The 23,753-nt window shown below is 39.7% G+C and overlaps 2 protein-coding genes across 3 annotated transcripts in view; both read right to left on the minus strand.

The window, feature by feature from the left end:
• LOC145704574 (uncharacterized) overlaps nucleotides 1-23,753 on the minus strand; it is a 30,581-nt gene that overhangs the window by 2,950 nt on the left and 3,878 nt on the right. The window contains exons 4-5 of the mRNA XM_081782033.1: nucleotides 1,399-1,502; nucleotides 470-584 (exon numbers count right to left, since the gene is read on the minus strand). Of these exons, the coding sequence (XP_081638159.1) occupies nucleotides 470-584; nucleotides 1,399-1,502 (219 nt within the window). The remainder of the gene's footprint in view (nucleotides 1-469; nucleotides 585-1,398; nucleotides 1,503-23,753) is intronic.
• LOC145706180 (uncharacterized) lies at nucleotides 20,977-23,447 on the minus strand. 2 transcript variants are annotated; one of them, XM_081783703.1, is made up of 5 exons: nucleotides 23,353-23,447; nucleotides 22,471-22,619; nucleotides 21,296-21,415; nucleotides 21,104-21,253; nucleotides 20,977-21,060 (listed from the first exon to the last, which is right to left on the minus strand). In XM_081783703.1, the coding sequence occupies exons 2-5, from the start codon at nucleotides 22,534-22,536 to the stop codon at nucleotides 21,001-21,003; spliced, it is 396 nt and encodes a 131-aa protein (XP_081639829.1). In that variant the 5' UTR covers nucleotides 22,537-22,619; nucleotides 23,353-23,447; the 3' UTR covers nucleotides 20,977-21,000. The 2 variants fall into 2 exon arrangements, with proteins under 2 accessions (XP_081639829.1, XP_081639828.1); XM_081783702.1 differs by lacking the exons at nucleotides 22,471-22,619; nucleotides 23,353-23,447 and adding an exon at nucleotides 21,557-22,006.

The following is a 23,753-nucleotide window of genomic DNA, read 5'->3' on the forward strand; positions in this document are numbered from 1 at the left end:
TTGCTCAAGCTTCTTTAATTTCCGCAATTTTACGCGGAATTCAGGAAGACAACGAAGCGCCGCAATTATGCGCTTGTACGTCGCTTGGCACGAAATCCTGTGTACGGAACCTGAGTAAGGCTCTGAAAGACCAAAAATGAAAAGCCGCACTGCGGCTTCGAAAGTTTACTTTTTGAATGTATTTCGAATTCTTTCAGAGCCGCTTCGCGGCTCTATTAAAAGCCGCTTTGCGGCTTTTCATTTTTGGTGTTTCAGATCCTGACTCAGGTTTTGTTCACAGTTTGCCGAGGCCAGGAAATCCACATTGTTCAAATTCTGGGGAAATTAGCGGATTATCCAAAAATCTCAATGCAAATATACACACAAGGATTTATAAAAAAGCACTTTACAGTTGGACACGATTTCCTAGCAGGAAATCATGGATCAACATTTTTTTCAAGTCTTCAAACCATAAGCTCTCAAAACTAACCTGGAGTCGTCTTAGCTCGTGATTAGCTTTGAGCAAGTTTTTCTGGAGTTCTTGCAGGGCGTTTTCTTTCTCGGAAAGGCGTTTTTCCAGCTCTTGTCGTTCATTTTCTTTGTTCCTAGAAGGAGAAAATTGAAGAAGCTTCAACAATCCCCGCATGGTCTTTTTCTCTCTCTCGTTTTGGAAAACAACCAGTCTTGCGGTGAGAAACGGGCGGTATTTCTCTCAGACGTCAAAGTCGATCTCGTGAGTTTGGCTTATTCCGCCGCCGACTCGATAAACTCGAAATAAATCGATAAAAAGTGGATGCCACCAGCCTGGCAAGGAATTTAATCAGCTAATTCTCAACCTCTTCTTTATTCCGCCATTTGACAAATGGCCTCGGCGCGCTCACTCGCCGGAGGGCCCGATTTTTTTTTTTCTGACAGGGCTCAGCGATGCGCTAATGAATTTTCGATGTGGGAAGTCGAAAAAACGGGCAAACTTCGCCGCGGGGCGGTTGAGAGACGCCCGGAAGACGCGTGCCCGGGAGGAATCATCTGGGAAATATACGGACCTGTTGTGGAAACGAGAGAGAGAGAAGGGGGGACCATCGAAACCGCAGCTGGGAAATGGGATTGTTGGAACAGTGGGTTTTCATGACCTTTGGTAAAATGGTCAACTGGGAATTCAATGACTTGTGAGTTCAATTTTATTAATAAAAATTCAAATATACAACCCTAGATTGTCTATAAAATGACAAAATAAGCAATCTTGGGTCCTATATTTGATTTCTTATCAACAATATTGAAATCTTACCCTAACCCAATTAGGGGCCCCTAAACTCAAAGTTAGGGTTAGGGTTAAGGGGCCCTAACCCAAACCCAAACCCCTAATAGGGGGATCCTAACCTAGTGCTGGATTTTTTTTTCGGTAGACCGTCTGGTACTTACTGTGAGTCCATGACAAGCTCGTCCAGTCTATCCATCGCTTGCTTAGACTTTTCTTCCTGGTGAATAAGTTCTCTTTGTTTCCGGTCGCATTCGTAGCAGCTCTGCTGTTTTTCGAGGATCAGAATCGATTAAAAATTCTATTCTCTACTTCTCATTTCAAGTTTTGCCGAAAGAAAAAAAGATCGGTTGAGCAAAGAAGAAAAAAAAAATCGATACTTTTTTTCTAAACACTTTAGATTCTTTTGAGACTCTCAAAAATGGAAGAATGATAATCCTCCGCGGAGGTCAGCGAAAGGTCAACCGGAGCGATTGGACATTGTTACGGCCGAAAACCTGACACTCTCTGACTCCGTAAACGCCATTCAAGAGATGATTCTCCCATGAGAGGCGCTTTTATTTTATGAAACGAGCCGCTTAGTACCGAATCCCATTATTGAGCGTTTGATCCTGCTCGGAAGTCTCAATATTCACTTCCGAGCTTGTCAGAATCGGACGTTTCATATGGCCACTATCGCATGATAGGGTCACTGCAAGGTCAATTTAAAGTCTGATCAACGTCAATTACAGTTTGCTGATTAAGAATTCCAGCTCCGATTTGGGCTCGGCAATAAATGTGGAAAACCTGAGTCAGGGTCTGAATAATCTTAAATGAAAGCCGCGTAGCGGCTTTTTCAAAAATCAAGCCGCGAAGCGGCTTTCTATCATTACCTCTCCAATCTTTTAAATATAGGGTATTGAATAGATTAAAAAGGAAATGATGGAAAGCCGCTTCGCGGCTACTTCTTTGGAAAAGCCGCTACGCGGCTTTCATCAAAGATTACTTAGACCCTGACTCAGGTTTTCTACACAGATCTTTTGACCCCTCTAAAAGTCGAAAATTACATTTATTAGTTAGATAAACTATCCGTTTTCCAACTTCCGGCAGGCGGGCGGATAATTTGGCGCCAAAGTTATGACGAACATAAAGTTTTTACGCTCACGTAATTGAATTCTCCCACGAGTAAGGTTACGCAAGTCAAACTCGCGCAAAAGTAACTCTTTCTCTTGACCGCAAACAGTAGAAAATCATTAGGCAAAGTTCAATCCTCTCATAATTTTGCTTTTGCGGTAAGTCATAAGAGCTCGAGTTATTCCCCATAACTTCGCCGTTGAGTTTGTCTCTTGAAGGTCACAATTCCAGAATTTCTCGAAGAAAAAAGTGCGAAATTCAAGGAAAAAATCGCTCAAAATTTAGTCAGCTCTTTCTCTTTTTGCCAAATCATCGCCGATCCGTCCGCTCGCGCAGAAGTCAACAAAGGAGCCGAAGTGATTGATTGGGGAAATTTTTAACGAGGGAATTTTTAATAGCGAAATCCCCACCTAAAGATCAGTGACCTTGGCAACAGAGCTCAAGGTCAATGCTACGCTTTTGTTACGCCGCTATTTTGGATTCAAAGATTCATGAGTGCAGAATTGATGATGTTTTTGAGACATCAAACAATCGAAGTTCGTGAGCTCTAAATTGACAATAAATACTGTTGCAATTTTCGACTGGGCTTGAAAACCTGTGTAAAGACCTGAGTCAGAGTCTGAGTATTATCTTTTCAATCAATTTTCAAATTCTAGCGAAGTCGCTTTGCGGCTTCTTTCTCAAAAAAGCCGCTAGGTGGCTTCTCATTAACGATCTTTCAGACCCTGACTCAGGTTTTCTACACAGGTTGTCGAGCACAATCCGAAAATTGCAACAGGATTTATTGACAATTTAGAGCTCACGAACTTCGATTGTTTGTTTTCGTTAAGATTTGTAAGCCCACACCTCCTTTCTGTCAGAAAATGACATTGAACGGCCACATTTTGCGTAAAAGCAGTGTTTGAATCATTCGAAAATCGAAGTACAGAACTAGCGGGGCTCTGAATCGCCATGCGCACGAGGTGATTTACATGTTCCGTTGTTTCCGGTTGGCTTTTGGCCATCTGCTCAGACTATTGTCCCCGCTTTTGAGGAAGCCAGTAGAATATAAAGTAATCTTGTTTAATGCTAAAGATAACGTAAACAATTTATAAACAAATATAAATAAATATAAATAAACATAAATATAAATAAACATAAATAAACATAAATAAACATAAATATAAATAAACATAAATAAACATAAAGATAAATAAACATATGTAAACAGTCAATAAACGAAAACAAACAAAAAATAAACATTTGGTTCGGTGCGCGAATGGTGTAAAACGAACCATTATAGACTAGTGTCATCACAACAGCGTGACACCAATCGCTCAGTAGAACCATGCGTCTTACGCCCTCTTTGGTGAGACTTATGTAATAAAAACCCGCTAGGGTTTGCGATTTTACCAAGTCAGAAAAAGCGATTTTTTAAAATGAGTCTGGAACGCAGATAAGAAAAATGAAAAGAATAGCCAATAGTGAGCTTGTTGAATTCTAACAAATGAATATGTACTTTTTATAAAATGATGCTCGAAAACGAACTGGAAAAACAACAAAAGGAAAGAGATCTTACCTTTATTCATATCTTTCTGTCATCTTTAAACAAATAAAAAAAAATCGGAAATTATATCTGTCTCTAAATATTTATCAGCATATGGAAAACTTGAATGAGACAATCTCTTTGAACCGAACTCCGTAATCTTCTTTGACCAGGGTTTCGCTAATCTCTTTGAACCAGAATTTTTGTGGTTGATGCATATGATTTATTTACGATAAAGATTTCCAATTTGTAATCATAGACAATCTTTGAACCAGCTTTTCCGAAAGTAAATAAAAGCAGCGATCAACACTTAAAATAAGTCAAAAATAAAATGAGTACAGTGATCAGTGGTGAGATTCTTCCCGAGAGACTTTTTGCGTATCCGTTCCGGATTCTTTTAAGCGGCTCGTCTGGGGCTGGAAAAACTTTTGCCGCAAAACAAATTCTTCTCCGGAGAGATTTATTCCAAAAGAAAACAAAAAGAGTTATTTACTATTATCCATGCTTCTTAGAAGAGAAGCCAGTTGACTGGGAGGATCTTACAATACCAGTGAGTTACAGAGTTGGTCTTCCGTCGCAAGATGAAATAGATTCGATGAGTCCTCATACTACTATTGTATTGGATGATCTTTATGAAGAAGCAATCCAAAGTCAAGCCATCGACCACCTTTTCCGAGTAACGAGTGGGAAAAGAATGTTGAATGTGATGATCATGACACAGAACAATTTCGCATCTGGAAAGTTTGGTCGAAATATCAGGCTAAATTGCAATGGAATATTTCTCCATAGAAATGCACTTGACAGTTCTATCAATAAAAGAATTTGCGCGCAAGCTGGACTTCAGAAAGCTTTCAAACGTGCTTCAGAAGACATTAAAGCCTTACAGTATCCGTATATGTTTCTTGACCAGTCGCCGCGGGCCTACGCCTGCAGCTATCGGCTTTATACGGATATATTTGCTTGTTATCCAATCGTTTACTCAGTCAACGGAATGAAGGCTTTCATTGTGAGCTCTAACGATTTTAAACAGAATTTCGACATAATTGAAAAAGGAAACACCTACGAAGCCACTGAGAAAAATGAAGACAAGAGGAACACGGCGTGCAAAACAGTCGAAGTCTCGAGAGTCAGAGCAAAAGAAAGATGTGACAGCTTTACAGACGACTCGTCAGAGTCAGAGATTGAGAGAAAAAAATCAAAGTCGAAACGTAGAAGAGACAAACGATCACGATCAAGAAACAAGAAAAAATCAAGAGTCAAGAAAACGAAAAAACAAAAGCGAAGAAGACAGTCAACCTCCTCGGAAAGCGATCCAACAACAGAAAGCTCAATCACCGAAGAATCCACCTCTCAAGGATCAGAAATCACCGAAGAATCAGAGCTCACTGGAGGATCAGATTCAAGCCCTCTACGAAAACGTAGCAAGTGCTCCAGCCTTCTCAGCGAAAGTAGCGGAGTATCTCCGGAAGAATAAAATTCATAGCACCCATCGAAGAATCGTTAAAAAGCGATTTCCTCGAAGAAGAATTATCGTCGACACAAAGTTTAAAATCTTCATGGGTGATCTCATAGTCTATAAAGGCTACAAATTTTCCAATCGTCACAATGTCTACATTCTTCTTATAATCGACTGTTTTTCTCGCTTTGTCTGGACACGACCTCTAAAAACTAAAGGAAAAATTGATGTTGCAAATGCTCTCAATGATATATTTCAAGATTTACCTGAATGGCCCAATTCTCTGATAACTGACGAAGGCTTAGAGTTCTACAACTCTAATGTGAAAAAGATTCTTGATCGTTATGGACTCCATCATTACAGTATCAAAACAAAGATGAAAGCAAGCATAGCGGAGCGTGCAATCCAAACCATAAAGAAAAGACTTCAGCTTTATATGAAGACCAACAAAACAAAAAATTGGATAGATGCGCTGCCTCAAATTATCAAAGGATATAACTCTACACCACACCGCTCGATTGGAATGGCGCCTAGCCAAGTGACGCAAGAAAACAGAGCACGGGTCTTCGCTAACCTCTATCCAGATATCGACTTGAAAGTGAAACCAAGGCTCAAAATTGGAAACGTTGTTCGAAAGAAAATTAAAAAAGACATATTTGAGAAGGGTTATACGGAAAATTGGTCTGAAGAGATTTACGTCGTTGCAGATATTCGCCAGCGTGCTGGAATCGTTTGGTACAAAATCGCCGACGAAGAAGGCAAACGTCAGCCGGGTATCAAATATTACTTTGAGTTGAATTATGTCTGCGAAGATATTGAATCTCTACGGGACAAAAAAAGAGTTGAAAGTGCCTGAAATCTTCTTTGATAAAAACACCGACTATTGTGTTCAAATTATTGACATTGGTTGCAATCTCATGACAACACCTAGAGACTTTGACGCTGTTTTCATAAAATGTACATCAATCGCTTCTTGCTATGGACTTCCGAATATACTCATGATTGGTCAAATACGCAAAGGCGATAGGTGGTGTCATTTCCCAGATCAACGCTCCCCTCTTTGCTTCCCGATAAACATATATAACTGGAGGGAAACAAAATTTTCAATTGAGATCGAAGATCCAGCGAACCTTGTTCAGCAATTTTGGATTCAAATCCTGATTAAACCGAGAGAATGAAAACGATTATGACAAGCTTGGAAAATAAACCGCGAAAATGGTTCCCCAAATCTCAAACCGGTGCAGGCAAACGAAAATCAAAAAACGGTCCAACAAAGTTAAAACTCGCTCCCCCGAGAAATCCACAATCAAAAAAAGGAAAGAAAAAACGAAATACTACAACAAAAGATTTGAAAAAGTCAAAGAAATCGTCGAAAAAGAAAAAGGCATGAAGACATATATTATCGTCAAGCGATTGGAACGAATTTATAATTTTTACGGTGTTTTTGCAATTGATACTTTACCTCGTCTTACAAATTATCCTGTTTTTCTTGTTGTAAATTTATCGCCAGAAAACTCTTATGGATCACACTGGATAGCATTACATATTTTTCAAGATAAAATAGAAATTTTTGATAGCTTGCGCATTAAAAAATATCCAAGGCAACTGACAGACTTTTTTGGCGATAGAGAAAAAATCTATTTTCAACGTGTGCAGTCAAACTCATCTTTTTTCTGCGGACTCTATGTCTGTTTTTTCGTCATTTACCGTTCTCTCTATTCTTTTAAATCTTTACAAACGATATTCTCTAAAAATCTGTCTCAAAATGATAAAATGCTGATAGACAGACTGTCTGAAATTTGGTGAATAAATGGTGATAGAAAATATTAAACATAACTCTTTTCAGATTGAAATAATGTCCGAAGTCGAATATTACGACCAGAAGGTTGTCAAACGACATTATCCAAGGGAACAAGAATCACAAACAGGACGTCTCTGTTTTCAGTTTGATGCAGATCCAAACCTTATGCTCGTGAAAAATAAAATTGCCATTCATATAACAATCGAATTGAAAAAAGGCTATATACCATCTAACGGATTTGCAAGCAAACAATTTGGAAAAACTGAAGTCGCTGTCAACTCCCAAATCATAGACAGTTCCAACTCAAAGTATATAAAAGAAAGCTTCACTAGTATTATCGAATTTTTAGCTCGCACTATTTTATGGCTGATTATTTGACGAAGCGGACAAACTTCGACCCCTTGTACGTTGCAACCGGATTCCAGATAGAAGGATACTATGATGAGTATCACTATGAAACAATACAGGATGAAACCTCGAAGGAAACTATTCGAACTGGTCGGAGACCTCAGTGCTTTGTCAATGAAGCTGGAAACTATGTTTACGAACTTATTTTCCTGCCTACTCATGGATTCTTCCTTGAAAATAAGCCACTACCTCTCAACACAGATCTTTCAATCTCATTCTATCGTCTGAAGCACGAATTTTCAACAATATTCCATGGAACTGAGTTTCAAGAAAAGTATTCACCGGGGGAAGTACTCAAGATCACTGACGCCTATGCACTCGCTGAATATGTCTCATCACCAAGTCTGCGTAATTACTTTTCAAGAATCCGTTCGAAACCGATCTCCTACAAATTCAACGACACTATGATCACAACTTTGACTCTTCCTAAAGGAAGAAAACATGTCCTTTTGCATAACGCGCTTGGTGGAAATACACCAGCATATATTTTCTTTGGCCTTATTGACACTAAAGCTCTGGAAGGAGATGACTCGATGGAATCGACAAATTTCTCATTCAATCCAGATTTGATCTCAGTCAATGCGATGCTTAATGGACAATCGCTAAATGGATATCCTCAGGTGAATGAAAATATCGATTATCATAGGGCTCTATTTTTTTTTAGAAAGTAACAAATCAGTATCCGATTCTATCGTATTGGAAATATCAAGACGCTCTTGGTCGAATCGCTCAGAGTGATCTTTCCTATGTGCTTTCAATGGAAAACTACAAAAGCAACACAATTTTCGGACATGAATTCGAGGGAGAAGAAGTTTCTCAAGGCTGGCTCTCATTCTCATTCGATTTCAAAGAAGATCTGACCAAAGACCTCTCAATTGTCATTTGGTCAATTGTGTCTGTTAAGCTTACGATAGATGAGCATAAACAAGTCGAAAAAACTCTTCTTTGATTATATGCCAAGGTAAATAAACATAAATACACAGGGTGATAAAAAATGCACTGAATAACCAGCGCTTTAGGACTTCTTGTCTTCAAGTTGACACTTTCCCATTATAAAAAAAAAAGAAAAAATGCTTGTGACAATCAAAACTTTCACTTTTCGATCCTTTAAAAATGGAGGCTTCTTCAAAGTAAAAGGAACCTACTTACCAGCACACGAGACTGTCAATGACCCGTCACAACCTCCAGAGGAAATCAGCTTACAGAAATTTACAATCAATCATAAAGCCACAACTGATTCTTTTGCCACTCTTCTTGCTCATGCTGAAAACCAATGTCCAGTCGATGTTATTCTCGTCTCAGACGCAAAGCAAACCGCCTGGGAGAAAGAGAAGAACATCCCTCCATCCTTTGCATTCAAATTCAACGATGAATTGTTCCAGAAAAAGAACGAGTGAAATACTCCTCTGTTCTCCAACTCTGTTTTCATTTTCTAAGTTTCGTTCCCCTGTCATTTTTCTCTATGTTTCCTTTCTCCTTCTTTTCTGAATTACCTCAATTCGACTTTTTTAAATTACTCGAGTAATAAATTCAAATGGTGCAAAATAATCGTGTTTGTCTATCGAAATATTGAAAGAATAAAAGTTTTCATGGTAATTACTCTTTTATTAAAATTTGAGAGCATCAGCAACCCTGTCTATGGATGAGCGGTCATCCGTGATCAGAAAGAAAAACAAAAGCATCTTTATTTCTTGCGCTTAATCTGCTTGCTCAACCTTTTAATTTATGCAGATAAGGCAGTAAAGAGCAATTTTTTTCGGACTTGTCGAAAAATCACTCTATTTCATTCGCAAATCAAAAATGTTACTTTTTGCACTCGAATCTTACACTTTTCATTCCCAACCAACAGGCGGAGGACTATTCAAGCTCAACGGGTTCTACGTCGACACAACACAGAAGTGCTACAAGTCAATACCGATCACTCTCTTGGTAAACTTCGGAGAATCTGCGCTGCGAATGGAATACGTTTTCGGATCCCTTCGAGTTCGAATGATGAAAAAAGAGCCCTTCCCAATCAAATTGATAAAAGGACCGATGATCAACCGACATAACCTCAACGAACCTCCAGCTTACTTCTTTGAATTCTGCGATTCTGATTAAAATTGATCGTGGTTAGAAGATAACCTGAAATCAGAAATTTCTTCTTTCCATTCAACATGTGACTGTTTCTGCAATTTTGCACAATATATTCGGTATCAATCAGAATTTATTTCAATTTTGTCACGTAAATTGAACATGTCAGTAATTTGGTAACATTGAAGCCGCTCTTTCGAAAATTGCTCTGGTTCTGGTGAGCTCGTTCGGTCAGAGAGGGTATATCTTCCCATCTGGGGATGTTTTGGAGAAACTTTTTCTTCGAAGAATTGTCCTTGATCAAAAAGGGTTCGATCGGTAGCGCGGTAGACCTTTGAGACCAGCAAAATCTGTAGCGATCGTTGACATTTTCTGTGAGCACACTTTCAAGCAGCAGACTAAAATCAACAGAACATCGAAAAGGTGGTGAGATTGCTTCGAATAAATCGTCTACGAGATTGTAAAGATTGAAATTCTTATTGATAAGGAGGCGGATGTGAGCATTCTCAACAACTCGTCCTGGTTTAGGCGGTGGGATGATTACTCTGTTTTGCAGTTGGTCTAATCTTTCTGTCTCCTTGAAGAATTCAAGCTCGGTTTTCGATAATGGCATGTAGGTTCCTCCATATTCTTTTCGGAGGACTTCTAAGTCTTCGCGCTCTGATTGATAAAAAGGCATGCAAAAAAAAATAATCAAACTGGTTTATAAAGAGAGCAAATGTTTATTCAATTGGAAAGAAGGTAGTCAAGCATCGAGTTTAGAGTGGTTTACCGTTAAGGGTGAGTGGTTCGCAAGTGATTCCGTCTGATTGCACACGCATTTTAACAAAAATGTTTGACAGTAAAATTTTTTCAATCGAAACTCTTTTCACAATATTATCAGATGTTGATCTCAGCATTCGTAATGTAAATGAGTTGTTTGATTTTTCAGTTCCATAAAGGCAATCCAAAAATTCTGTCAACCTCAGTTCTACGGCGTGTGGAACTCCTTTGGTCGAGCGCTTTGTCTCCTTTTTATCGTAGCCTATGTACATTTTATTCCCCAAACAGACGAGAGCACCGTCGTCTGTATACCATTCTTCTTAAAAATAATTTGAGATAAAGAATCAATGTCAGTGCTTACTTTTAAGAAGTCCAGGTGTTTTTTCGTTCAAGGTTGTATTTTCAAGGACAAGCCATTTGTGCCATTCTTGTAAAAACTCATCTTTTAGCTCCTCTCGAACGCAGGGTAAAAAGGTGGCTTCCATAAGTGATCGATTACTATCTTCACATTCACGGCTTCGAGTAAAGGCTAAAAATCGATAATATTTGATTTCTATGAATAAACTTACAGATCGCCAAACTATCGGTATCACAATAGTTAAGTTTGTAGGATCCAGGCTTTAAGTACTTATGAAGAAAATTGTATACAAATGTGAGAAAGTGTAATTTAGAGTTCTGTAAAATGGCAACGCCCATTACAGTTGGCTTATCGTCTTTGATTTTCATTTTATCAAAAGTGACTTCTGAAATAGTGTACTCGCCATTCTCCTGACAAAGAGGTTCTGAAGATTTGTATGTTGGCTTAACAATAGATCGCATAAGCTGTTTCTCGTCATTGTACTTCATATTTGGTCGGTCAACTTGCTCTATTGCCTTTCCAAAACCTCCGCAATTTCCAATTGTTTTGAAAGCAAGCGCAAGCGAGTCTTTGCCGTTTACGATTGCATTTACCCGACCGTTTGTGATTGAATCCACGTAGTCTTTCAAGCATGTTGTAGCGCGAAATTGTGTGAAAGATGTTATATTTGTTATTTTCAAACCGATTTCGAGGTAAAATTTGGCGAGACTGGTCAAAAGAAAAAGACTTTTACCATTAAAAGTCTGAACAACAGTCTCTTGTTGACATTTTTTACCGAGTTTGGCGAATTGTTCCTTCATGTAGGGACTCAAATATTCGTCAGTTATCATCATTCGTTGAATAACTGGTGGAAAATTGATATAAGATATTTTTTTATAGATTTCATCGGGGCAACTTACATCAGCCACAATAAATCCGAAGATTCTATTGTTCTTTATACCTTTGAGAATTGAGTCTTCAGTTTCCTTTAGTTTGAAGATATGACCCCAGTATTTGGAAACCTTTAGAGTATGGTTAAGTATACGTCTACCCTTCCATTCACACTCTCTCATTACATGCACTTCTCCTGAGGAGCGGAGTACTTTATACTTTTCTTCCCATCGTAAGTCTCTTTCACCTGGGTTGCAATCTTGGCAATATGTGTGAAAATAACATCCAAGAAATTCAAAATAATGATTAACTCCATCAACTTGCGCGTATCCATCGATTTTATAGTCACCGATCTGATGCTCACCACGATAATACTGATGCTCGAGAGGGATTCTTTCACCAGTTGACGAGACAAGAATCGGACTAAATTCGTCGATGAAAGTAAGCCATTGCAGCGCAGCAAAACTATTGCCGGTTGACATGATAGACTTTCTGAAGAATGTGTCGTCCACTTTCGTCCATCTTATTCCTATTTCACATGTTAGACTTGAAAATAAATTAAAATCTTACCTGGAGTTGATGGTATCTCCATTTTTGTGAAAATAAATAAAGGGCATTGAAGTCGAGAAACACCACTCTGGTAAAAGGATCGCCATTAGGAGCGAACTTTGCGTTTCTCGGAGCTTCTACACCTGGACGAAGTTCGGTATAGCGGGAAAAAACATTAACGAGGCCACCAATGACGTTTTCTCTAAGAAGTTTATGCTCCATTCGAAATTTTTCGTGAAACGAGTCTAAGTAAGAGTTAAATGATTTATAAGATGGTTGACTTACAGATGAATGGAGAAGTCTTCGAGAACTTCTCAAATACACAGGCCATGGCGAATTTCGGCAGGCTCATACAATATGATGGATCGATTTTAAAGACATCGAAGAAAACCCGAAACTGGTTGTCGATAGCTTTCGCGAAAGGGTTAACGTCCATTAAATTATAATGCTTTAGCCAATGGGCCATGGTAAAGTTTGGATTGATCTTTTGATTATGGTAAAACTCAGCTCTACATTTTTCATACTGCTTTTTATCGCAATGAGAATTATGTAAACTCGAAAAGAACTCCTCGAATGCAGGAAACTCTCGATCATTTATAATGTCGATAACGCTCGCGTATTTTTCATATGGCCAGATTGATTTTGACTCATTAACCCCATATTGCTTCAAGTAACCATCTAATCTTATGGGTGAATTGAAAAGCAACGCGTCTTTGAATTGAAAGTGGGGAGTTGAAATCGAGAAATAGCTCGAGCCTTTTTTAATGACATTTACTTTGGACTTGTACTTTTCACGCAAAAGTGGTAGTAAATATGGGGCCATCACTTTTAAATCGAATTTAGCTGAATTAAATCCGTAAACGTCCATCGTCGCATAATTTTGTAATTCACGCTTGAAGTATCGTAATTTCGCTCTTTTCGACGGTGGAACTTGAAAAAAGAATAAAAAGGACACTTGTCATTAACTAAATACCTTGCTTCATGACAATATTTTCAAGATGCTCGATGACATCTGTCAGTTCTTTTGGTAGGTATTGTCTTTCGCGGAGCGCGAGAGACTCAATCTCGTCGACAAACTTGACGACAAGTTGCTTTGCGGCATCATTGCTGTCATCTCTACGTATAAAGAATCGACTGTATCCAAAGTTGCTCCCTATCGCGATACAAAGGAGACGTAATTCTGCATTTTCTGTTGTTTTCTTATTCGTTATCTCAATTTTACGCTCGAGGGTTTCGATATCAAACGTGACTTTAACAAGAAATGATTATTTGTTAAATTATTAAGACTTACGATAACGCGATTTTCGAAAAGAACGCATCTTTTCCGAAAGATACCCAAATTCGATAGCTTCGATGATTGGATAAACACTTAAGCCATATGGACGTTGTCTCGGTATGATTTCTTTCACTCTTGTCAGACACTTCTTTTCGTGCTTATCCATGTTTGCCTTTTCCTCACTTTCATATCCACATTGTTCGTTTGAGCATTGATATATCTGCCCGAAACCTTTTTCATTAAAGATATATCTCAAGTCAAGCGCAGATCTTGAAAGGATCAAATCGTCCTTTTACACAAAAATTTAAGACTTGATTTTGCTCATGTTCTTTTGGCTTAAAAGATTGCAAAAGTTTATTTAAAAGCGATTTTGAGCGGATGACCTCATAAAACTTTAGCTCATATTTGAGATCTCTTGCAATTTTTGAAAGATCTTTCGCGAAAACCATGCTTGGACCGCCAAAAATTTCGAATCCTTTGATTTTGAGAGAGTAGTCAAGCTCACATTGGGGTTTCACTGGCTTGTGCAGTAAGGAAATGAAGGAGGAAAACGGATAAAGATAGAGTGAGCTCGGAAGAATTTCAATAATCAGACTTTCTTTTGTTAAAACAACATCCTCTTTTAATTTTAGTTTAATATTACGTCCTTTGTTAATGTTTTCTACTTCGACTATGTGGAGGTTATAGTGATTAATTATTTCAGTTATGTTTCTATCTCCTACTGCATCTGTCAAGTTTTTGCAATAGGAAATGAAATTTCTGGATGCAAGCTTTCCGTCTTTAAAAAGCTCCTTGTAATTTTGCCCATATTTTTTTATCTCTCCTAAAGTTATCCAGGGATTGAGACCAGGAATCAAAAAACTAAAACGTTTCATGCTCTAAGGACCATTCTCGGAAATGAGGATAATCCGGATCTTTCACAGTAGACTAAGCTCAATTGATTATTCATGCTCAAATACGCTAGAAGATGGCGCTAGAATGGAAGAAAGATGAGGACAAAGAATTTGATTGCGTGCAAAATGCGAGAATTTGAGCTTGAGAGCATCACAGACGACATGGCAATTATTTATTGTCGTGTTTGCTACAAAAAAACGTCTCTTGCACCGTCAATAAGCGTTATTCGACGTAGCGATCTGCACGGTAATCATGTCCCTGGTGGTCAGTGTCGAGAATGCTCACGACGACACTACTATCCATTTACGCCTGCGGAATGGGTTGAATTCAAAAACAATGCGTTTGAAATCAACGATAATCATTATGTCGCTAGAGACGCACTGATTCCATCACAATTATGCAGAACATTCACTCGAGGAGCATGTATTGGCAGCATCATCATCAAAGCTCGTCAACTGAAGCTTGCTTCGCGGAAAATAACCCAGGAAGAAAGGAATCTTTGCGTGGTCTGTTTCGAAACAGACAAACCCATGGTAACATGCTTAGAAATTAGTTTATTATAATGATTTTAGGATCCTATGCCATGCAAACATTACGTTTGCGCTGATTGCCATGCACAACTACGATCAATTGACAACGAAGAGATGTCAAATCGATGCCCCTACTGTAAAACTTTCATAAAGTACACTCATCTTCGTCAGATTACAAAACACGAGCGTCGAATCTAACATCAGTTTCTACCACAACTCTTTTGCTTTCGTCAACATCATTCCATACAAAATTTTATCAAGAATGCTTATCTGTCATGAAATAAAAAAACAAAAATCAAGGTTTTCGACTTGTCAAAATATATTATGTTTCAAACATGTAAGTCAGTGTAAGAATGTAAATCAGTGTGTAGCAGGAGAAGAAAAAGCAAAAGATGAGATGTCAATATCGTGCTTGTCCATGATTTATTTGTAGGCGCGCAGGTTGTCGACGATTTCTTCTAACTAAAAGAAATTCTTTTATATTGAGTGACCATGTCTTCAATTTACCTTGACGATTCTGCGGGGCGTTCGCGATAAGAGGAGCTTCTCGTAGTGGGATAGGAGCTTCGCGTAGTGGGATAGGGCCGACGTGGGCTTGTTGATTTTCCAATGGAGGATTTACATGTTCAGGTGCAACAATGTGTGGCTGATTTTCGATGACTGGATTCTCCGGATTGTGACCACGAGCGATGTTGAGTTGTTGATTGATTCTTTCTTAATTTTCCAAATTAGCCTTGTTTTCGCCATGATTTTGAAACTTACGCTGAATGTAGGCGACGAACACAATGTAGACGATCAGGGTTATGAAAAGCGCAATGGCGTCATTGAAGGCTTGTTTTTTCGGTTCGATGGTTGGCTCTGGAGTTATTGGTTCGATGGTTGGCTCTGGAGTTATTGGTTCGACAACTGAACCATTATTCGGGCCAAGAGGTATATGGATCATACTGAATATTCTTTTTCTCAATTCTAAGTCAAAATTTCTAACAAATTATTGTTTTATCAGTATGTTCGTCAGACTCGATATTTGCTGTTTTCAGTGAGGGAAAGAGCTTCAAATTTCTTCAGGAAGGGGGCCGCTGATGAGTACTAAAATAATCATTTATAAGGGTCTCAAAGAAGCCAAAACTAACGTGTTGATTTCGGAGCTTTTTTCGTTTTTCTTTTCTTTGTGACGGTGGAGAGGACAACAATCGTCAGGATCATGTTGAGAAAGACAACAGCGAGAAGGCAGTAAAGAATGAGGGTGTATCGCTCGTCTTCGATGAGAGTTAATGATTGTTGAGTAAAAACTTCTTATTACCGTTGTTGTTCTCAGAGAGTTGAAGATGCGGTTCTTCTACAGCTGGTTCTTTCGCAGCGTCTTACGAAGGTTTCAAGAAAAAAAATTGTCCTTGTATGTACCTTTTCTAGCACAGAGCTCTGTGAGGTAATCTGATGAGATGTAATCATATCGGTAGTTGTCGTAAGAGGAGTCTTCCATTGCGAATCAGTCTAATAGAGAAAAAACGAAATATTTAGACACTCAAATTCTTTCTATTCAGTTAAAATAACGCGTTCTTTCTCTTTCATGTCCAATTCCAGCAAGGTCGATCGTCTTCTGTAGTCAAATCGTCATCTGTTCTTTGATCACGCTCGTTGTTCTCGGTCATTTCAACTAGATAGTTGTAAACATCTTGATAGAAAATAAAACTACAAACTCACCATTTTGCTCATAGAGCAATCGATTCGCCAAGCTCACTCGTAAATCGAATACGTAGTTCTCCCATCGTCGTCTTATTGTAAGCGCAAATGCTCGAATGCGTACCGCTTTTTTTCTGATGAGAAATCCAAGCAGTACAAGGAAAATGATGACTCCTAAATAACTTTCACTATTGCTAGCCTTTGTCTTTGAAAAAACCTGTAATGCCCGCTGAAACTGCGATAATCTGCTGTCTACTCCAATTGCTGAACATCGATGCGATTTCGGTGTCCACATTCGTTGTCTGCTGTGCAGGGTCAGAGGTCGGGTTGGTCATTTTGTCACCGCTTCTTGTCGACACAATCGTTGAATCCACCACAGTGCTTGAGTTTGGCTTGTTTGTTTTGTCGCCAAAGTTGATCACTGGGTGGAGGTTGAGAGGAAACATATCTTAATGAATTTCGAATCAAAGAATGCTATTGAAATAAATTGGAAGAAAATTAAGCTAATTATCGAAATTCAGTGTCAGAGAGAAGCATCGGTAGAACAGTTGGTGGAATAATAGCTAAAAAAGGATGAGTTTTGGCGTTGTCAAATGAGGCATAAACCTTTGTAAGATCGTTCAATTCTTTATAATTTTTTGTGACTGTGTGTTGGTTGACCGGTTAGAATCGTTTGTTACGGAAGATTCGTCTCTATAAACTTGTTCAGCCTGAACATACTTCGTCTTTTCTTACTCTGATATTTGCTCTGTAATGATTGAATTTTCGAAACATAATAAAAGAATCTAAATATATAAAATATTCAGATAAGCCAATTCAATAAATCTTTACAATGATTGAAAAATCAAAAACAAAACAGATAGCAAGCATATGATACAAAGAAGGATTCGGTCTTCTGTCTGGAGCTCGTGAATTTCTTCTTCAGTAGGCAAAACTAAATATTTTGAAATATCTCTTTGTAAAATCTCTTGTTAACCTTTGTTTGGAATATTCAGCTTTTTGATCCTCTCGAAAGACATCGTTTTTTCGTTATGAAGAAGCGAAACCAGGAATCACAGCCATCAATCTGATGGTTCGATCAGACCACCCACGCTAAAATGGGTTGAGCGGGAGTGCTTAAAATTCGCGCGCCCTGCAGCTCTTGAACTCCATTCGCCTAAATCAGCCCACACACTCTTGATGGCAAATTACCTAAAGGCGCGCGTCCTTGCACAAGGTCGTTAGATCAGATTTGAAAAAAAAGCAAGAAAAGCTATTTTCTCTTGAGAATCGCCACTGATAAGAAGCAAAGAATTTTCCCAGACATTCCAAAAAGATGAGCAAAATATCAAAGCGAAAACCGCTGACTGCCATTGAAGAACACCTGACGAAGCACTCCATCAAGATGATGACTCGTCTCGAGCTTCTGAAGCTCTATGACACACTCAGCATTTGCTACGGTAAATAGTTGCTAAAGTTCTTTTTTAACTCATTGATTAAGGCAAAGTCGGCGGAACCTTGGATGCTCCCATCTGGGTAGACTTTGAGCAAATTTTGGCGCTCAAACAACTCATTTCTGGTAATTTATCCCAATATAGATCGAATCTGACTTAGATTTTAGAGCGCCTAGATGAACTCATGGACACAAACTAGAAGAGTCGAACTTCGCGAGTCAAATCATCCGCCTTCTCTTTCAAGGAAACTTCAGGTTTCTCAAAAGTAACTTGTAAATACCCGCCACAGTCATGATAACCTTCTTCTTCTTTCAAATCGAGTAATAATTTCACCAATAGCCTTACACGGAAAAAAATTAACTCAGTTTCAAAAACAAATAATCAAAACTCTCTCAATATTATTGTATATTATATTTTCTTCAAAATACCTTGTTATCCTTTCGTTTTCTACGGAAACTTTTCGATCAAATCTTTGCTTATTTCCCAGTTCATTTGGTAATTTTTTGATAGATAAACTATGCGTTTTCCACTGATACCTTACGTCTTTCTGTATATTTATACCGCCTTTTTTCCACGCGTTCATTTAACATATCGCTCTCCAAAACATTGCCTGCGTAAATCATCAAACGAATTATTTATATCGGATCCTGCCTTTTCAAGAATTTTCAATAAAATCACAATATCAATTTTTCGTTGTTTATTCAAACCCAGGAGGCATTAGGTGCAGGAAAAGGTTCAGAAATAACAAGGGAGTTGTTTCGTCTATCTTCGACCGGTTTTCTTTTTCGAGTCTTCATTCGGCAAATATAAATGACGAAGTAGAAGTAATAGACAATGCATAAAGCAAGTCCACCACCGACAAACTGGGCGAGTCTGTTTTGACCGGAAAGTAACTCATCTTTCATATCGCAGAGAATGTCAAAAAAAGGAAATTCGTCAGACATTGGGACTGATCGGTTCATTTTTCTCGAATGAAAATAAGGTGCAAATGCTTGCTAAAATAAGATATACCAATGCTCTTTTCAGTGCCTAAATATCAAAGTGATGAAGCTTATAACAAAGTTGGAACAAGTTCAAAGTTTCGCACCGCATCCGTTTATTGAAACAAATAAACAGTTTATAAGATCAAGATTTTTTTCACCACAAGAAAAGAAAATATCAAAGGAGTATTTAGGGAGAGAGCGCGGCTGGAGGATCTTCGTAAGTGACACCCAAGATTTCGTAAAGGTCTTCTATTTCTCTGTCGAAGAGCAGCTCGGCTTCTTCTGGGGAGAGGTACTGGCCTCGGATTCCGTTGTATCCATCATCGTAGGAGACCACCGAGTTATCAGACGGTTCGTCATCAGACTCGCTAAGAAGATATGGGGTGAGTCTTGCGTGTATGATGGTATCCGATCTTGCGGGAGAAGTAATACCTTCATACTCGGAAACGATTTGTCGCATTTCTTCTCTTTCGAATTCCTCATTATTTCGAATAGCGAGTTCTTCAAATTCCGAGTCATTTTCGAAATCGTCAATTGTTAGGTCGATAACTAATCAGCTTTAAGTTTATGATAAAGATAGAGAATTTACTTTCCGGAGGGCCGTCCACCCGCATTTCTTCTTGCTGAGGAGAATCAACTGTCAAATCGATGATGGCTTATTTAATCTATCAGACGATTGAAATTTATAATTTACTCACAATTATCGGTAGCTTCAGAATCTTTGTTAAAATCGATGACACTTGTAACGATTTCCATAGCTTCAGATTTTTGAGAAGCTCGACCTTTTTCAGGGGATGATTTGGAAGAAGAGATTGGACTGACTCTGTCTTTAAGGTCAATCATTGGCGATCGAAGCTGCCATTTCTGGCTTTGAGGGTATTCATGACTAGGTCCCGCAGCATTGGGAGAAATTGGTCGAAAGCCAGACTGACTATCTTCCAAAGAGTCGAAAATATCTTGCGTCTCGGATTCGACATGCGACATAGATCCAGCAGAATTATGACGCTTTGCAGGCTGTTCATCTGAAGAGAATTCCAGTTTTCTCTTGCAACCTGAAAAAAGAATCAAAAATGAGTTTTATAAAAGTTTGTACCGTAGTTAGCTTGTCTTTCTCGTGAATTTGACGGTTTGACTGGCGTCGGTCGAGACCGAACGTTACCTCGAGTTTGTGGTGGTGTTGATGGAGTGTATGTTTCGTCATCACTGTCATCATAGTCGGACTCGGATGAATCAGATTCATCCACTGATATTTCGTCGTCTGATCCACTAAGGATTTGTTCAAAAATTGCTGCTGCCTCAAAATCCTTGTCTATTCCATCGGCAAGTCCTCCTTAAATGGATTGATAAAAAATGTTTGTTAAGGAAAAAACTCACTGATTGCTCGGAGCCCTGCCTCTCTATCTGTCTCTAGTCTCAAAAGCTCATCGATTCGAATAGCAAGCTTTCGCGTTTTATTATGAAATTGGAGCATCTGTGTGTTGAATTGGTGAATAACATCGTAAAGGTTGAGTGTGTTTCTATCTGTAGACATGTTCTAACTCTGTTACTCGGTAGCTTCACCCACTCGAAATATATATGGAAAATCAGTGCACAGAACGCATTCGAAGAGGGATTTCCGTTTTCTATGCATAAGCCTGTTGCCAGATTAATAGACTCAAAAAACATCAACGGTCTTATCGCTAAGTATATTGACGGAATTAATTGGTGTTTGTGATCTTTCCGCTTCCATAATTCTAGCCTGCGCTCAACCTTAAAGCCGCCTATTAACCGCGAAATATTTGAATAATAATCAATGCTAAATGGAAAAATACACTGCAAAACATTTTCAAAATTGCAACCTGCGTGGTTTAGTTGAGGCTGCATTTATGGTAGCTTTTCTTATTTGCTTAATAAACAACTCAGTACCGACTTAATCAACAAGAAAACTCAATCCACTAAAGCCTGCGTCTCACTTTGGACACTCGACTTATATTTATAAACCAAATAAAATAAAAATCGTTTTTTTTTTCTTTGTTTTTTTTTTATTGGTGTCAGGTGGAGGGGATTGGCAGTAATTCATTCTTCTTCCATGTCGGATACGTTGATAGCCAAGGATGCCGTGCTGCTGCGTTTATCCTTGAAAGAGTGTTTAAATAAGAGCAAATTATACTTTGATTACCTCGTCATCTTGATCGCCTTGAGCATCGCGGATCTGGGCATCGCCGCTGCTTGATGGGACATCGGCGCTGGTAGAGGGGGTGTTGACGTCGGCAGTGTCGAGGTTGGTAGTGGTAGTCTCCTTCCGCTTGGGCTCGGGCGCACTCGGACTCTTAAACATAAGAATAATTATAGAATGAAATATACTAATCACCTCGCTTCTTCTTCTTTTCTTCTGGTAGGAATACGTGGAGCCGGCAAACAGATTCATTTGCGACCGCTGCGAGAACTGCTTGATTGCTGCGTCGAGTCTCCTTTTGAACATAGCGTCTGTCTAAAATAAGAACTTCATTGATTCGCCAAAAGAAAGACGCTCAATAATAAAAAGAAGCGACGGCTACGCTACACTTATTTTTATATCTCAATAAAGGACTGCATGCAACTGTGCCGTGGAAATATAATGCGAGAAGCCTACCATTTGATAGTGTTCGATGTCTGGGTCGATCTCGGCAGAAAATAAGTTCCAGTTCGTGTTGTTAAATTCCACATGTTTCTCCGATCTAAAATAGTGTCGGATCGCCACAGCGAAGTGTTGTCGTGCTAGTTGTGAGTCAAGATCGAGGAACTTGTTGGCATCCTCTGGATTCGTCAACAAAGTGAGACGCGCTGCATGTTCATCCATTGTGTCTGGTGCCATGTAGGCTTCTCGCATTATATCTTCGATTTCCTTGTGTCCGCGGCACAGTTGCATGCAGTCCTTTATTGTTGAGATATAAAAATAGGTGGAGCGTAGCCGTTGATCCTTTTTATAATTGAGTGCCTTCCGGGGGAACATTTCTATGCACATTAAGCGTCGCGAGGCTCCCCGACCATTGCATTTAATCAAGAACGCGGGCCAGGTACGACTGTAATACCAGTCTACTGTGCTAATAGGGGGTAAATTTATGTAAACAGGTACACTTTATATTAAATATATATCCTAACCCCTTTCCTGATTCTTCCGTTCTCTATAATCTCGATGTTAATGTCCCTCGCCTGCTCTTTCTTACGATACACCTTACTGATGTGTTCCTCCATTAGTTCTTGAACCGGTGTTATCTCGTTGGTCTCGAAATCCAAGGGCCTCGGTGTCTGTAGAAACCTGTCCAGCGGGCTGAGGGCTTGGCTGGGGTTAGGAGAGAGTTCACCAAAGGTTGGGAGGAGTCCCGGTCGGAGGTGCCACTGTTCTAGCTTATCCGTAGCCAGATGCTTAGCGGCGGAAATTAGGAGGTAGAGCTTGTTCTTTCCTCTGTCCTCATCTAGATGACCCCCAAGATCATTTACTCGGACGATAAATTTGTTGTATTTATCGATGGAGGAAACCTGGGGCAGGTGGAAGAGGTTGCGTACCGTGCATTTTATCACATCTTCATCGTATTCTGTTTCGCTAAATTGTTCGAATCCTTTCTCCCGCATGGCCGCCAAAAATGATACGAGTTCTTTTCTTCCAAGGTTTCCTTTTTCTTTCCGTAGACTGCACTCAGTGATCGTATGGCAGCCTCAAGAAAAACATGTTAGCGGCTTTGTGTAAGTGTGTGATGAGTAACTGTGTGTAAGTGTGTGATGAGTAACTGTGTGTAAGTGTGTGATGAGTAACTGTGTGTAAGAGTGTGATGAGTAACTGTGTAAAATGTGTGATGAGTGTCTGTGTCTGTGTGTGAGAGTGTGGTGTGAGTGTGAGTGTGGTGTGAGTGTGGTGTGTGTGTGTGTGTGTGGGTGGTGTGTGTGTGTGGGTGGTGTGTGTGTGTGTGTGTGTGTGGGTGGTGGTGGTGGATGGTGAGACAGCGCCAAAATAGGTCGACATGGAAGGAACTCAACTGAGTTTACGCAAGGTTTGCCCATACGGGTCACACATGCAACCCCATGCCATTTTATTCTAGCGCTGTCTCACCACCACCACGTGTGTGTGTGAGAGTGTGTTGTGAGTGTGGTGTGTGTGGGTGGTGTCTGTGTGTGTGTGTGTGTGTGTGGGTGGTGTGTGGGTGGTGTGTGGGTGGTGTGTGGGTGGTGTGTGTGGGTGGTGTGTGTGTGTGTGTGGTGGTGGTGGTGGTAGAGAGGTGTGAGGAATGTTGCACCAGAATAGGTTGACATGGAAGGAACTCTTCAGAGTTTACACAAGGTTTGCCCATACGGGTCACACATGCAACCCCCATGCCATTTAATTCTGGTGCTTTTATCCTCACCCTTCCCTACTACCACCACCACCACCACCAATAAAAGTCAGTCTCTCACCTCTATCCCTTCCAGTCCGGATGTACCCTCTTCCACCTGCCCCAGTGGCTGCCCCTCCTCCACCGCCGAATCCTCCTCGTCGAGCTCAAAGGTGTGGACCTTAACTAGTTGAAGAGTCTGTACTAGAGTTCGCTGTTTTACCTTGGTTCGCCTTCTTGGCCTCGAGCTTTCGGACGTAGAACTCGAGTTCTTTGCCTTCGAGGATGTAGCCGTCGCATCGGCCGCACTGTCCAGGTCGGGAGGAGACTCGGGCGAGGAGTCGACCTGAATGCGTTTTATAACGGCGCTAGAATTCGGTGTCTTACCTTGTCCGAATTGCTCGGAGAGGTTGGGGTTAACTTCAGCCTGCTTCTGTCGCTCGGTGAATTTGACCTGATTGCTCTAGGAGAGCCCTCCTCCGA

Source organism: Oikopleura dioica, chromosome PAR (genome assembly GCF_907165135.1).
Source record: "Oikopleura dioica chromosome PAR, OKI2018_I68_1.0, whole genome shotgun sequence".
Taxonomy (NCBI): Eukaryota; Metazoa; Chordata; class Appendicularia; order Copelata; family Oikopleuridae; genus Oikopleura; species Oikopleura dioica.

Coding starts and splice junctions, on each gene's coding strand:
- LOC145706180 (XM_081783702.1), bottom strand. CDS start 21,928: ATGTGCATAGAAATGTTCCCCCGGAAGGCACTCAATTATAAAAAGGAT. Junction 21,416..21,556: donor ACATCGAACACTATCAAATG/GTAGGCTTCTCG, acceptor TTCTTATTTTAG/ACAGACGCTATGTTCAAAAG. Junction 21,061..21,103: donor AAGGCGATCAAGATGACGAG/GTAATCAAAGTA, acceptor CACTCTTTCAAG/GATAAACGCAGCAGCACGGC.